Source organism: Motacilla alba, chromosome 6, assembly GCF_015832195.1.
Source record: "Motacilla alba alba isolate MOTALB_02 chromosome 6, Motacilla_alba_V1.0_pri, whole genome shotgun sequence".
NCBI classification, from domain to species: domain Eukaryota; kingdom Metazoa; phylum Chordata; class Aves; order Passeriformes; family Motacillidae; genus Motacilla; species Motacilla alba.
In genome coordinates, this window is record NC_052021.1 from 13,225,687 (window position 1) to 13,240,502 (window position 14,816).

Here is a 14,816-nt window from a genome sequence, read left to right on the forward strand (position 1 = left end):
CCGCGGGGCCTTTGATGCGCCCCCGGAGCGGCCGCGGCTGCGGGCGCGGGGCCGTCGCGTCCCCCGGCGGCACAGAGGGAGGGGCGGGAGCCGGCGGCGCCGCTGCGCGTGTGGGAGCAACAGCCTGAGCGACAGCCGGGCCCTGGAGGGAGCTCCCGAAGGATGGGCGAGGAGGCGGCGGCAGCGGCAGCGCACGCACAGATGGGCCAGCGGAGGATGAATTAGAAGCCACAGGAGGCTGCTGCCGGCACCGAGGGGGGAAGAAGAGAGGAAGGGGCTGGACTTGAAAGAGGAGGAGGAGGAGGGTGCGCGAGGGGGGTGACTGAGTATCGCTGATAACAAGTTAAAGACTAATAACAATAATAACAGACCACCTCCGGGAGGATCCGCGGCGGAGGCTGAGTGAGGGATCCCCGCTGAGGCCAGCGGGGTCGCAGCGCTGGGTATCTTGGAGAGACGCTCAGAGGCATCAGTTTGTGGTGGTGGTGGATGATTTTTTTCGGGGGTGGGCGGGGTAGGGGCTGTGTATGCGGGAGAAGGAAGGGGTGGGAATCTGAGGAGGAGACTATATTTTTATTATTATTTTTAATTTTTTTAAAATAATATTTTCGCCGTACAAAGAGGACGCTCGGAATTCACCGGCCAGTCGGCTCCCGAGAGGGACCCGCGAATTGTGCGGTCGCTTTTCTTCACCTGCTTTTTTTTTTTTTTTTTTTTTTGTCTGTTTGGTTGGTTGGTTTGGTTTTTTGTTTGTTTTGACTGGGGGCTTTTTATTTTTTATTACTCTCCTTATCTTTCCCCGCTGAGCAGCGGCGGCAGCAGCAGCAATATGGCTGGTGATGGGCTTTTTGGGGGGCGCTGGCGGCGGGAGGAGCTCTCGGAAGCCCCTGCGCGCCCGGCTCGCTGTTAGCTATGGCAAATGGCAGCGGCGGCGGCTCCTACCCGGGCGGCAGCGGCAGCGGCATTAGAATGAGTAACAATATCAACGCCAACAATCTCAACACAGACTCGTCCTCCTCCCCCGTCAATGTGCCCAAGATGGATGCGCTCATCATCCCGGTGACCATGGAGGTGCCCTGCGATAGCCGCGGACAGCGCATGTGGTGGGCTTTCCTCGCCTCATCCATGGTTACTTTCTTTGGGGGACTGTTTATCATCCTGCTGTGGAGGACCCTCAAGTACCTGTGGACTGTCTGCTGCCACTGCGGGGTCAAAAACAAGGTAACTCCCCCTTCCCTTCCCCTCCCCTCCTGCTGCCGGTGATGGTTTGGTGCGGTGGTGGTGAGGAGGAGCAGGAACCCAGCCTTGTAGACCAGGACACCTGGGAGAGGTGGCGGCGGGCCGCTGATGGCAACGTGCTGGCTGCTCTTGGCTTAGGGTTGCCACGGGCTGCCGGGAGCTGCAACGTGGGCAGTGTAGCTGGAGGGAGAGGCGGTGGGTGCCGTCCCCAGGCGCCTCCCCGTTCCCCTTTCTCTGTTCACGCCACGCAGGGGCTCATTCGTTTTCTTCTGGTGCCATGAAAGTTACACCTGGTGTGCGAGGCTCACCCTGTCGGGAGGCACATGCTGGTGTAGTGGGACGGTGCAGATCAGAAGTTTACATGCACCCTTGGGGCCGCATATGATGGGGTGGGAGCTTGCATATCCTGATCTAAACTCTCAGTTGCCTTGTGGAATGAGAAACTTTGGCAAAATTGAAAGGGTAAATTTCTCACTCAAGTGAATCTTTATAAAGCTAGTTCCATTCCTTGAAAATCTTTGACATTTCTGTTTGTTAAATTAAGTGTATCTATCTGGAAGTATTCTGTACATTTGTAAGTATTCTCTTAAGTTAAGTGTGAAGTCTTTGAGGCAGCCTTTCTGCCCCTTTGATTTTTTGCATATTTCCAGCTGGAAGAACGCATAGTATGTGAAATAAGTTCAGCTTCTGCTTTGAAGGGTCTATTTTCAAACCAAAGCTAAGAACTTGCTCAAGTCCAGACTTTCATTTTTGATTACGAAAAATGAGATCGTAAGTGTTACCACTCTGTATTGTGAAAGTGGATTTTGACAGACCCCAAAATAGACCAGCAACTGGAGTTTCTCCCCTTCCCTTTTCACATTTTTTGAATTACAAATGGAATAATATCTGCTTCAGTTATTCCTGGCACACAGACACCCACAAAAACACACACACCTTTTAATATATGGTTGCTAGGTTGCTGGTTTGCTTTGACGTACAGTGAGCTGTCTTCCCCTTTCTCCTGTCCCCTCCTCCCTAAACACACAGTGCATACACCAGCTCTGTGGAGGGCCCAGCACTCAGGGGAAACCAGGAACAAAGTTAGAGCATGAGAAGTTATGGTACTTGTTTGCTGTGTAGTTTGGGTTGCCTAAATGAACCTCCACGTTCCAGTTGGAAGTTAAACTCTTACAGTTTTACTCTTACAGAACTTGGCCTGTCTATGGAAGGAGTGATTGCTAAACTTAAGGAATAAAAGCTTTTAAGTCAGCCTTAAGCATCAGGAATCCTATCAGGCAGCAGTACTTTTCTATAAGCTTTTTTTTTCATTCAAAACCAAACCTGAACTTTCTTAGAGAGGTGTTAGCCAGGTACGATGACACAGCTCTAATGAATTTGGGATAATAAGATACTATTTGCTACAGCAGTAAAAGGCAATTTTCAAGGAAGGGTGAGTAGTGAAGACTTAAGCTTTGGTTTTGTTGAGTATTTAGCATTTCTGCCTCCACAGAATGAGAGGAATCTACAAAGGCTCTCAGGCATCTTGACAAAAAGGAAAAATCTGCGTGTTATTACCTTGTTATTACCTTGCACTTCTTCCCTTGAGAGAGTAAAAAGTTAGAGGCTTGTACGCAGACTTCTTTCCTTGTTTTTTTGATGGGTGCTGTTGGTCAGATAGTCCGATATTGGGACACAGTCAGTTAAAGCAGATCAATCATTTCTTAACCAGTATAGAAATATATGTGCAAATTGTTTTTAAAACCTCTTGGGCTAAATGTGGCAGTTTAGTAACAGGCTTTGTTGAGGGGTTCAAACACTTTCAGTCCCAACAGTTTGGTGCGCTATGGCTACGGCAGGTTGTTAGATTTCAGTTTATTTCATCTTTGAGACTGAAGTAGTTCATGAGTGTCATTCCCTGGGGCAGGAGGATAAAGGGCTCTGCAGGTAGGGGGAGATATATGTCTCCTTTTAGATCCTATTTGTTCCACTTACAAGGATTTTAAAGACTCTGGCAAAGAAGAACTTTCAAGGGCTGATCCTGCATTCCTTACACAATAAAATGGGGAATTGGAGGGAATTCTGCCTATGCAAGGACGTTAGTTATAACTAGTTATTGCAAAATACTTTTCTAGTATTAAGGGTATAAAGGCTAACTGAAGTAACAACTGGAATTATCTGAAACTTTGCTGTTATCAAGCACATGCTTTGTTGCTTGCTGAGTTGGGAAAAGCTGCTGAGGCTGCTGGACAGAACTGTGAATGCATGTATATGCTGTGTTGACTCTATTGGGCCTGGTATAAAAGCAGTTTTGGAAGAAGTAGCTCCTCCTACTGCAGGATTGAAGAAGTTTTCTGCCTGTTAGGAGCTTTCCTGTGCTGCCTCTTCTGCTGCTCCACAGGTTGCAGGGGAGTTGGGCTGTCCAGCATCATCTCACTATCTACATAAAGAGCAGTCCCAGTGAGAGAGCTAAAAGAAATCTCCCTCATGTTTACTTTCTGTGGCCTCTTACTGAATAATTCACATATATATGTGAATAATTCAGAGTTACTCTGCTGACACTCATGTCTGTATCTGTTATTGCAAAGAACTGCAAAAAGTTTCATTTTTTTTCTCCTTGCTATATTCTAAGCATGACATTGTTTTCCACAGATTTGTCGATGATTATTTGGGATGTTAAACTTTTTAATGACTACGTAGAAGGATTTAGAGTGTGGTTTGTTTGGAGCGTCCCACTCTTCAACTCATTTAATTTAAAGATGGAATTTAAAACTATGATATAAACAGTTTATTACTTTGTGGTATCAAATTTCATTAATTTTTTTCCCTTGGAGATAAGAAAGTCAAGATACTGTAAGTCAAGAATATTAAAACTACTAACAGAATCATCAATATTGTCCCTTAAAATTCTGTATCTAATTTATGTAATTGTATACGAAGAGAACATGACTCTTAATCATGTATTAAAATTGATTGTTGAAGTTTGGGATTTTCATGCTCCATACTTGCTTTGTGAATTGCCATTAAAAAAAAAATACTGCCCAAAAATGTAAATCTTTACTTTTGTTGTCAGTGTTTCATGTAGTGTGACAGTCATTACTATTAGAGCCCTTGTATTCCTTTATTTAATATGGTATATAATTTTAGATGCAATTTTTCAAAAATAGCTACAGTCTATTTGCAACCAGCCTTGAAAAATGCTGTTTTTCTTCTCAGTGTTTACATCTACATTTTTTATAGTGCTTAGTTACTGCTAAAGAACTTGTCTGGTCATTGCTTGTTTTTTCTCCCTTGACCAACTAATTTCTGTTTGTGTATGAAAAGTAGAATATGAGATTAAATTTCATTGGGTTGGACTCTGACATTAGTTGTTCTTGTTTGTGGTGACAGCAGAAAAATAAATATGCATGGTAATGTACACATAGGTGCTAAATGCATATTATACAATCTATAGTTCTTTTGATTATATGGATCTGCCTCTCCATTTTCTATGCTCCTGGAGGGCATTTTCTGCTGACATTATCGGTTATGGCTTTGAACAAACTTTAAAACCATGAAGAAGGAGCAGTGGAATGAGGGAGAGCACAGGTTTGGGGCACAGTCAGCTCCTGGAGCTGGTCAGTGCAGAATCAAATGGAATTTGTTTCCTTTTGAAGAGTATGATACCAGAGCCTTTATTGCTGCTCCTTGGTTCCCCAGTGAAAGGTACCTCTTATGGACCTTATGTCATCGGGCTCTAGCAGGTAGAATGCATCCTTATTGTGATGCTTTCAGTGTTTTGGAAGAGCTTTTCCTCCCCACAACCCAGGACTTGTACACATATCAAATGAAATTATGATTATAGGTAGCAGTTGTTAGCCTGAATTTACAAGCCCTAATAGTCTTCTTTGACCTTGGTCTACATATTTCTGAAATGTAGTAAGTTACACAGTGCTTTTTACTCAGTAGAAACCAAGCAAGGTTCCCATTTGTTTTGAATACAAAAAAAATCTGGTTTTGCGGGAAATACAATATTTGCAGAAGTCTTCTTTGAAAAGTTAAGAATTTCAACTCAGAATTCTAAAGCCTGAGAAAATTCATAAGTGGAAAAAATTAAGGTGTCCGTAAAACAAGCATTATTCATTCCAAGCTGGCTCTAGTGTGGGCGAGGCTTGTTGGTTTCTGAGCAATACCTGCATAAACATCCTCTCCAAATAAAGACAAGGATTTGAGGCGCTATCTGCTGAGAAAAGTTCAAGTGTACATTGGAAGACACGTGTGGGCACATAATTCAGGAGATCCCTTCATTTCAATCTCTGCGTGGAATCGTCACCTTGCCTCTCTTGAAGATGAGCTGGGCAGCAGCGTACGATGAACAACTGGGAGGCTCAAGGGATTAGCGGGAAGTGTAATGCATTTTGCTGCTCGGTCACATGCACAGCCTGGCTCAGTCCTTCCTGTCCCATGGCTGTCAGGTGGTCTGCACGCAATCACTCCGTGAGAGCCTCACCAGACAGGTTGCCAGTTGAGAGGTGGCCATGGTGGAGAGGTCAAGGTCTGAGAGAAAAGGTACCCGCAGCCCTTTGCTGGTGGCGTTTCTACAAGCGGAGAAAGGTGCTGGTGTGGAGGGCTGTATGCTGTTCTTTTCCATGCTCTGAAAAGGAAGGTACTTCTGGCTCTCTGGAGCTTAGAAAGGATTTCACATTTTATAAACACATGCTAAAATAGGTTTCTGCATGCAGAAAAGAGAATGCATAGACAAGGATTTAACCTGTAAACCAAACATTTTCAGCCAAAACGTTATTTTGGTACAGTATCATACTTATTTACAAGGCTTTGCAACACATACATTTAAGGAGAACATCTGTATGCAAAAACAACTTTAAAATCTCACATTTGCAAATCCGTAAGTGCTGGTTGAAAACCGTTAGATTTCACTTTTTTTTTTTTTTCCAGTTTAGCTCAATAGAAGAAATGCCTGTAATAGCAAACAAAAAGCTTTTAAGTAACACTGATCCATGTACTCAGTTTTGATGCATTGGGATTTCTGGATGCAGAATGAGGGCAGTTTACAGCCCCAGAGACAGAAAGACTGAACATTTAGAGAGCACTAGCCCTAAGTATAATCTCTGCAGGGACGGGATCTAATGATTATAATTAAAACCAGCAATGATGGTACTAGTATGCCCTGTATTATTGCAAGAAAGTAGATTGTGAATCTTAGTCATTGAGTGTCCTTCCTGGGACAAATCCTGAAAAGAAGCTGTAATCTCCAGTCAGGTGCAGCACAGAGCAGCAGTCAAGTGTTCCTCCTGAGATTGGCTCTTATGTGGAATCCAGTTCAGAGTGACAAAAGTTTATATGAATTTCAGGGCTGGCTGGTGATAATTCCTCAGCAGGATCAGGCTGTAGTTCAGCAGCAGCAAGGCATCCTGTGGTGTGAAGTTGGTAGGGCAGCAGTCGCTGGGGAGGTATAAACATGAAAATAACACTAGATGAAATTGGGGAACAGGGTATCCCTTTGGTTCTACTAAACATACCTTGTCACGTTGCATAAAACTGTGTATTTTACATGTATGAAAATTAGTGAATTATCAGAAGTCTGAGGAGGGCACAGTGAATGTAGCTTGTGGAGGTTTTCTGAGGGAAAGATAGCTAAAACATTATGTGTGGGTGTTAATGGTTAAAAAATATTTTTCTCCCGCACATATGATTTTAGTGGCAAAAGGAAAGGAGCTACACTTTAAAAAGCTGTGTTTCTGTAGTGGGTTTATATGCTGCTACATGGCTGGAGGTTTAGAATCATAGAATAGCTTAGGCTGGGAGGGAGCCGTAAGGATCATTGAGTCCAGCTCCATGCTCGTTGCAGGAATGCAATGCCTGACTGGGGAGTGAGTGCAAAACTCTGCTAGATCACAAGACTACACTGGCATTTATGCGAAATTACAGAAGGCTAAATACACCAGTTCCAAATTAGACCTCCTGGTTTGTCAGTGTGGGCACTTTGTCCGGGACACATGGGTCACCTTGGGTGACAGTGGAGGGTGGAAAAGCAGCAGAGTCTGAGTAAATGAGAAGGAATGACACCTATCTTCCAGGCCTGTCAGAGACATACTGGTCAGGAAGGGCCCATTTTGAATCCTGGTGGTATTTATAGCCCGAGAATACATCGGGTTTGCATCTTTGAGAGGAACACTTCATTTCCATATATAGTATACATGGTTCTGTTTAAATGAATGTGCTGCCACTGAAATGTGTTGAGTTCCTTTGCTTTGAGATGATGTATTGCATGTATTTGTCTGTTTGAGAGGTACAGAAACGAGAGAGTTATCCAAGGTCTGTTGAAATAGAGGGAAGCAGTCCTAATAACTTCAATGGCTTTGGACTCAGGCCTAGATGTTCACAGTGTCCTAGTTGAATCAGATTTTTAAAAAATAATATTCTAATGTTAACATTTTAAGCTTTTAAAAGCTTTTTTCTTTAATTGTAGCAAGTTGTATTTACTTGGTTTATGGCCATTATGTCTGAGATTTCAACATTAGAAACATAATATTTAAAAGTCACACATGGTATGTTTCCATTCCAGTCAAGAATTATACCTTCTGCCAGGCTCCCCTGGGGAATCAAAAGTTGAGTGCTTGAATGGCTGATAGTATCCTATAAGGGCATTTCTCCTGCAAGCTGATGTGTACAATGGTAAATATTGGCTCTTTTTTTAGAACTGCAGTAAGTGCACATTTAGTGGAACTGGCAGAGGTCCCTTGCCCCATGGATCACCTGCAGCACAGACCCATATGCAGCTGCAGCCCTGAATCCTGGAAACCTTTTTGCATGTCCTGAGCTTCACTACCTGAGTTAAGTATCAGAACTGGTGACATAGAGTGGAGGAAATACCCTGAACTCGTCAGCACTAGGACACAAAAATGGAGAGGAGTACTGTAACCTTGTCAACAATTGCAGCATCGCACAAAAACTGAATAGCTTATCACTGTAACTGTTAAATACAGGTCTACTGTGTTGGTTTTTTATTGCTCTTTATATAATAAATTTATACTACAGTTTTGCTTCCCCGTTGTCCAAGAAAATGATGACTAAATATTTTGGCATACTTGGGTATATTTCATTCATTTTTCATGGTAACTTTTACACTTTTATCTAGTGCTTAGCTCTCTGTTTTTTTTTTAACTAAAAAGGTGACTCACTTTTAATATGCTATTACTATTATTATTAGTAGTAGTGAGATTAGCATTACTGGTGTTGGATTAATTTTCTATTTTAAGTATAGGGAAAACATTGATACAGATACGTTTAAAAAAAGTTTGAAAATGGTGACGTTAATATTGCAAAAATCAAGAGAAATTAATTAGAACGATTGTTTAAGCATCTCGTAATATATAGCATTTTTAGTATAAACTGTTTAACTCCTTTTAGTTGTGATTATGCACAGACATTCTGCAGGACAGAAATTACTTGGAATGGCGTACTGGGGTACTCTGTGACCTATAGGGGTCCTGGTTGGTGTAGAGCACTTCAGATGCTTCAAATAAGGTGTATCCTTTGGCTAGAAGTGATTTAGACTCACTTTTTTTTGAAAGTGAGTTTGCAGATCAACAGAGAGAAGGTTTGTGATGTTCTTGCATTTTCTAGGTTATCATACTAAAAGTATTGTTTCATAAAGAAGCTGACAAACTCCACTTGGGTTTTGAAGACTGAAGAACAAAAATCTCCTTGTTCCTTTTAGTCACAGGAACAGCTTAGGTAGGAGAAAATATTGCAGAGTCTGTCTGCATGTGGTGCAAACCTTTTTTCCCATGAGGGATTTTTTTAATGCTTTGATTATGCATTTTTCATAGATTGGTTTTGTTATATGGGAAGTTTTTCCAGCATTTGGTGTTAGTTTTCTTATACTATATATATACACAGTACACTTACACCTAAAGGCTTCTGATTCTTTCAGGATCAGAAACAGGGGACTATTGGTTTTGTTTGCATTATTTTCATATTACTTAAGACTCTCAGCTATAAGCTTCCTTCTTTTCTTTCACCCTTTATGGGTCTGGCTTCTGGTTTAAAGCCATACAAAATGTTACCTGACTAAACGCTGGTTTTCCTCCTTTGACACTGCCTTAGGTGTGTAACTTCTGGTGTCTTTTTGTTAGAAGAGCTGAATTTGTATTATAGATCTCTTGTTCTTGAAAGAAAACAACACAAAAAACTCCATGGTTTTGATATTTGCAAAAATAAGTTTGGTTGCTTTGCTGGAATGTGTCCCTAGCATATAATAAAATTTTAATTTATAGAAGTGGAAAATGCTGTCCAACATGTGGAGCTTTAGCTCTGTCTGTATGATGTTAGTGACCAAGTCTTAATGTTAACCTGGATGATATGTACAATAGGAAAACTGTGATATCTTTGTGTTGCCAACTGAATGATTCTGGAAATGACATAAAAAAGTGTTTGCTTTTTCTTATTTCAAATTTCTGGTATTATGTTTGTTATTAAGTTATACATAATTTTTAAAGAAAACATACACAGCAGTTATTTAGGTTAATATGTGGAACTTGCATCACTTGCACAAAATAGCTGTTTGCACATCAAAATCTCTATTTAAGATCTTAATAAGGTCTTAATCTGAATTGATTTCAGTCAGTTTCAGTTCATTTCAGAAAGAGGTATTGTTCTTGAAAACTTTTTTCTCTATCTAGATGTTTGTTCATGAACATTTTTTTTTAATTTAATGTTGACCTTACACATCATATTCTGAACTTGAGTTGGGTTTACTTAATCCCCTGGCTTCTCTGTATATATATATATATATATATAGGGGAGTGTGGTTTAGTGTTTGTGAAGTTATGCACTGTTTTAAAGCTCTACAAAGCAATACTGTCTCTTGCAGTAACATCTAATAGTCTTAATTTTAATTTTCTTTTAGCTAAGAGGTTGATACATACCCAGTAATAAAAAAATATATATATTTTGAGCTGATTGCTCTTGGAAATAACTATAATAAAAATAAGGTTAAAATAATTTTTCATGCTCTCATGTAAAAAAATGTTATCATTTCTGTAGCTATAGTTGCCTTAATAAAACTGTATACAAACTTTTGTCTTTATTGACTGTCCATGTGATTCATTGTCTTTGGGTTTTGTGTTCTTTAAACTTTTCTTTTTACTTTTTTTTACTTTTCTTTTTACTTTTTTTTACTTTACTTTTGTTTTTTAAACAAAAAAGCAGACACAGAACGTTATAGGCTTGTCTGTTTGCTTTTTATACACAAATAAATACAATAATCATTTTTGAAGATTTCTGCTTGCAGCAGCTGAAGGGTACTGCAGAAGGGACTCCAGACTTGCATCAGGTGCAGCAAGAAAGTAAACCTGCTGAGTTACTAATTGATAAAATCCTTCATTAATGATCATCCAGGGTGTCACTGAGTCTTGTTGAGAGGAGGGTCACATTGCAAAGTGAGTTAATTTAAGGAGTGTGGGTGGGTGTTTTGGAGGTGACCGGGTGCTTGACAGTGCTCCAGACTGTCATCCAGCATTTAGCTGTGCTGCTCCTGAGTGCTCTGAAATGTAGGGGCATACCAGTTTGTTTTAGAGCATAGCTGATTGCATGATGATTTCTGTGAAGTTGTCCAAGCTGCATTTTGCAGTGTTTACATCTATTTTATGATGTGGTATGAAGGTAATGTAAACCATACTTCATTTGATCTAATGCCTGTTGAAGTTAAGTTGCATCACTTACAACTTTTTTTTTAAACACAAATTTAATCTGTCAGAGCAAGTGAAGTGTTTTGTCACAGCAGAATTTTTTTTTAATTTAGTTTTTCTTATACTGGGCTTACTATCTTGAGGTGCTGGTTTGAAAATGCTAATAAATCCAGGCTTTAATACTGTGAGACTTGCTGCAAGGTACCTGAGCTGTGTTGACTGGTAGGTGGTGGTAGCTCCACATCCTAAACCTTTCTATGGGTTTTAAGGCCTTTTCACTGAGTAGAAATGGTTTAATAGATAAAAATTGAATGCTAAAAGGTTTAAAAAGAGATATTGTTCCATTATTGCCATGCTAAATGTCAATTTCAGGGTGTCCTTTGCACATAGGGTTTTGTTGACTGGAGCATGTAGCTAGACAACTTTTGAAAGTAAGCTCCAGCTTTCCCAGTGTGGTTAGGTGAATTCCCTTCAGGTGAGGCTATGTAGGAAGATGAGCTCCATCAGCACACCTGATCTGCTCCACCTGTTCATGGGCCTGAAGTCCCTGCAGCTGGGTTGAATTAGTCTTGTGGGTATAAATGCTAAAGTGCATTTATAGGTTCTTCACCCCTATAGGTTCATCCACCCCTTGGGTGGTGGATGCCTGGTTTTACATTGTCAGTTTATTTGGGTTGATTGGGCTGCTTGCTACTAGTTTGTAAGACCATCAAGTTAAGGTATTAGATGATTAAAGCCATTGAGACTGGCTCAGCTGGTCAGAGTGCAGTGTTAACACCAAGGTTGTTGTTGTCAAGGTTGTCAATCCCTGTATGGGCCATTCATGGAAGAGTTGGACTTGATGATCCATGTGGGTCCCTCCCAACTCAGAACATCTGTGATTCATTCTTTTTTTTAAACAAGCCCTAAACCTTACAAACCAATTATTTTAAATTAAAAAAAAAGTTTAATTCAATGTAGATCTTGTAGCAAATGCTACATTTATAGAAGATATTTTAAAAAATAATCATTGTATTCTGCAGAATTTAATTATAGGTTGTTTCTGTTTGTCCACTGGCTTCAAGCATTTGATTAGATGATATAGTCGAGTTAATGCTCTGCATCTCACCAGATTTCTGAAGGCGAAAACCTAAAAATCTTGTTTAGTTGTGTGACATTTGAAGTTAAAACTTTGTGCAAATGCTTTAGTATCAGAGGTGTAGTGTATCTGTTATGGAGACAGACTTTGGAGAATTGGCATCACTTTCAAGTGAAGCAAGCTGGTTTGTGATTTGTATTGATACATTTTAAGTAAAACTAATTCCTGTGCTGTGTGTCAATGCTTCTGTATCATTTAAGTTCTGTTTAGAGGGCTAAAAAGCTTGAGTTTTTTGTAGCATTTTATGCAAGTGGGAAAATTCATTACTGGAGCTCCTGGATATAGTTGTGAAATGTTCCACCCTATACAAGGAGCACTGTGCCTTCAGAATTTGGCTTAGCAATTTAGAAGATCTGAACTATTTTTCTGTTGTAGTATGCTGAGGCCAGCTGGTTTTGCTGGCTTAGTTCTGCCAGATCCTCTTACCAGCTTTGGCCAAGGGGCAATGCTCTGCCCCATGCATCTTACGCTGTAAAAGCAGATAATAAGGAGAAAGCCAGGAGAGGAGGAGGACTGTCAAAGAACTGATTTGTCCCAGCCCATGTAAAGCAACCTAGTGAATAAGATAAGCAGATGATATAATTAACATGCATCTACTCACCCCTTTGGTTAAATTTATGAAGGGAATGTAGTTTATGAGTCCTTTAGGGCAATTACTATTTTAAAGAGCTTCAGGTAGTTAGTTACAAGTTGCCCTGCCGATCCAAGTTCCTGTGAAGATTTATTTTTACGTGAGTAGAGAATAAAAGGAATAAAAAAAAAAAGGCTCTAATTTGGATGGGATGAAACTTTACCTGTAGTATATTGAGGAGTTTTTAAGAAGAGAAAAGTGGTGGAGGGAATGAAGGCTGATGACAAGAAGGAGGGATTCTGTCTAGTTCAACAAGCAGTGCATGGTATTCACTTTATATGCAGACACTTGGAATATGCTTGCTTCATTGCCATTAAAAAAAAATCAAACACAGTTTTTGAGTTCCCATACCCACGTTGGATTTAAAGAATAATGTTACTTTTAGGCTCTAGGAAGGTTCCCAGTTAAACATATGCTTGTTGGTTTTACTATTTTTAGCTTCTTTGAGCAGCACGTGTTCTCCTGAGATATTTATTTGTGAATGTTGTAGTCTGTTCTTAAAAGGAAAATCTCTCTCTGTCTAGATTCTTTTTCTGTATCCAAGAAAGGAAAGGACCAGGGTTCTTGTCTGTGCTTTACTTCTTGGAAATCCTAGGAGACAGGGTAAATTAATTAAATCTAAAATGGATCCATCTGGTAGTGCTAGCAATGCCAGGGGAGAACAGGTGAAAGAATCTGAGCCAAAGAATACATATAGTGCATTATATAACATGTCAGGTTCTTTGGGACATATTGCTATCAGAAGGCTGATCTTGCTGTTAGGCTTTTTACTTTTTGTTTAATCTTGTTTTGAAATCCGAAGGTTAAGGAGATAGTTTGAAATGCTTGTTTCTGTTACATTGCTGAAATAATAATTTTATTTTTCATTATTAATAAAAGGCAAATGTATTTAGTCCAACATGTGAGAAACACACCATTCCCTTTATGGGTTTGTTTGGAAATAAATGGGTTGACAGCATTTGAAACAAAAATGAAATGAAGTCAGTTTCGGAAAAATAATTTATCATTTAAATTTAGAAAGCTGTTAGGCAAAACAAAAATCATGGAAGGTATGGTGCCGACTCAGTTTTGCCCCCAAATTTGTATAAGAAGAATACAAAATCTCTGTGCAGACTTTTTTGTTGCCAAAATTACCTTGTTTAAATTCTCAGCAATATTTTCAAGGTAGTGATTGCATCAGTGGGAATAGGAATGTAAAAATGACTGTAAAAATTGAATTGTATTACCTGTTTTGGGAGGCATGAAAAGGTAAGCAGTATAAATGCTGGGAAGAAGTGAATTAGATGAGAAAAGAAATGGCAGTGAAGAGATTAACGGGCGGTGTCTGCTCGCAGCGCAGGGTTTTAGTTTGGCAGGGCTCCTCAGCACACATTCCCATTTTATTATGGCACCACTTTGACATGATTTCTGTGTCATTGCCTGTGCTATGGCGCATGAGTCTGAGAGAAGGCTGCTAATGTGCAGTCTCTGGGGAAATCTATTTCATCAGGGCAGGTGCCTGGCCCTTTTGGCGTGACTTTGAAACTAGTGGAGAAAGTAGGCCACGGAGCTTTTTGGGGAACTTAGGAGCTTAGTAGCTAGATCTTTATCCAGCTTAAATAAAAAAATCCATCTCATTATGTACCTTTAAGTCAAATTCCATCCTTGTCTAACATTTTTTAAGCATCCTCTCTTCTTTTATTTCATACTGCTTAAGTTTCACTTTTTTTTTGTAGTTTAAAAATCCCAACAAATCTCTGTGAGAACATTTCACATGAAGGTTGGAAGGAGCATTCTTGTTTGTCTCACTTGAATTTGCATCTCTGAAGTGGAAGATTTTACGTGGTTTGTGAGATTAACATAAATGTTGGTTGTCTTTTTCTGGCAGAGAGAATTGAATTCCATTTTTGATAGACAATTTTCAGGAAAATATACTTCTTCCCAAATTGGAGTACTTTCAAAACACTAATACAGTTTCAATAACTAGGGGAAGGGCAAAGATGATGCAGGAACAAATTTCTTCTTTTCTTTTTTTTTTGGTCAGGTAAGAAATATTTTAGCTTTTAGTCTTATATTTTATTTTGCCTTGTAACGCCAAAACCAAAGGCAGTTAATAGCTTGATTCATGCTGCTTTGTCAGGAATCTTATTTTGACAAG

General features: G+C 40.0%; 1 protein-coding gene across 50 annotated transcripts in view; it reads left to right on the forward strand.

Annotated features, from left to right (window-relative positions):
• Positions 1-333: 333 nt before the first annotated feature.
• The window catches only part of KCNMA1 (potassium calcium-activated channel subfamily M alpha 1), a 424,339-nt gene continuing 409,856 nt past the window's right edge, over positions 334-14,816 (forward strand). For 29 of the 50 annotated variants that reach the window (XM_038141601.1, XM_038141602.1, XM_038141617.1 and 26 more), the window contains exon 1: positions 507-1,221. In XM_038141601.1, coding sequence (XP_037997529.1) covers positions 913-1,221 — 309 coding nt within the window. In that variant the 5' untranslated portion in view covers positions 507-912. Of the gene's footprint in view, positions 483-505; positions 1,222-14,816 lie in introns of those variants that run through there. The other 21 variants (XM_038141636.1, XM_038141625.1, XM_038141612.1 and 18 more) reach the window with 6 other exon arrangements.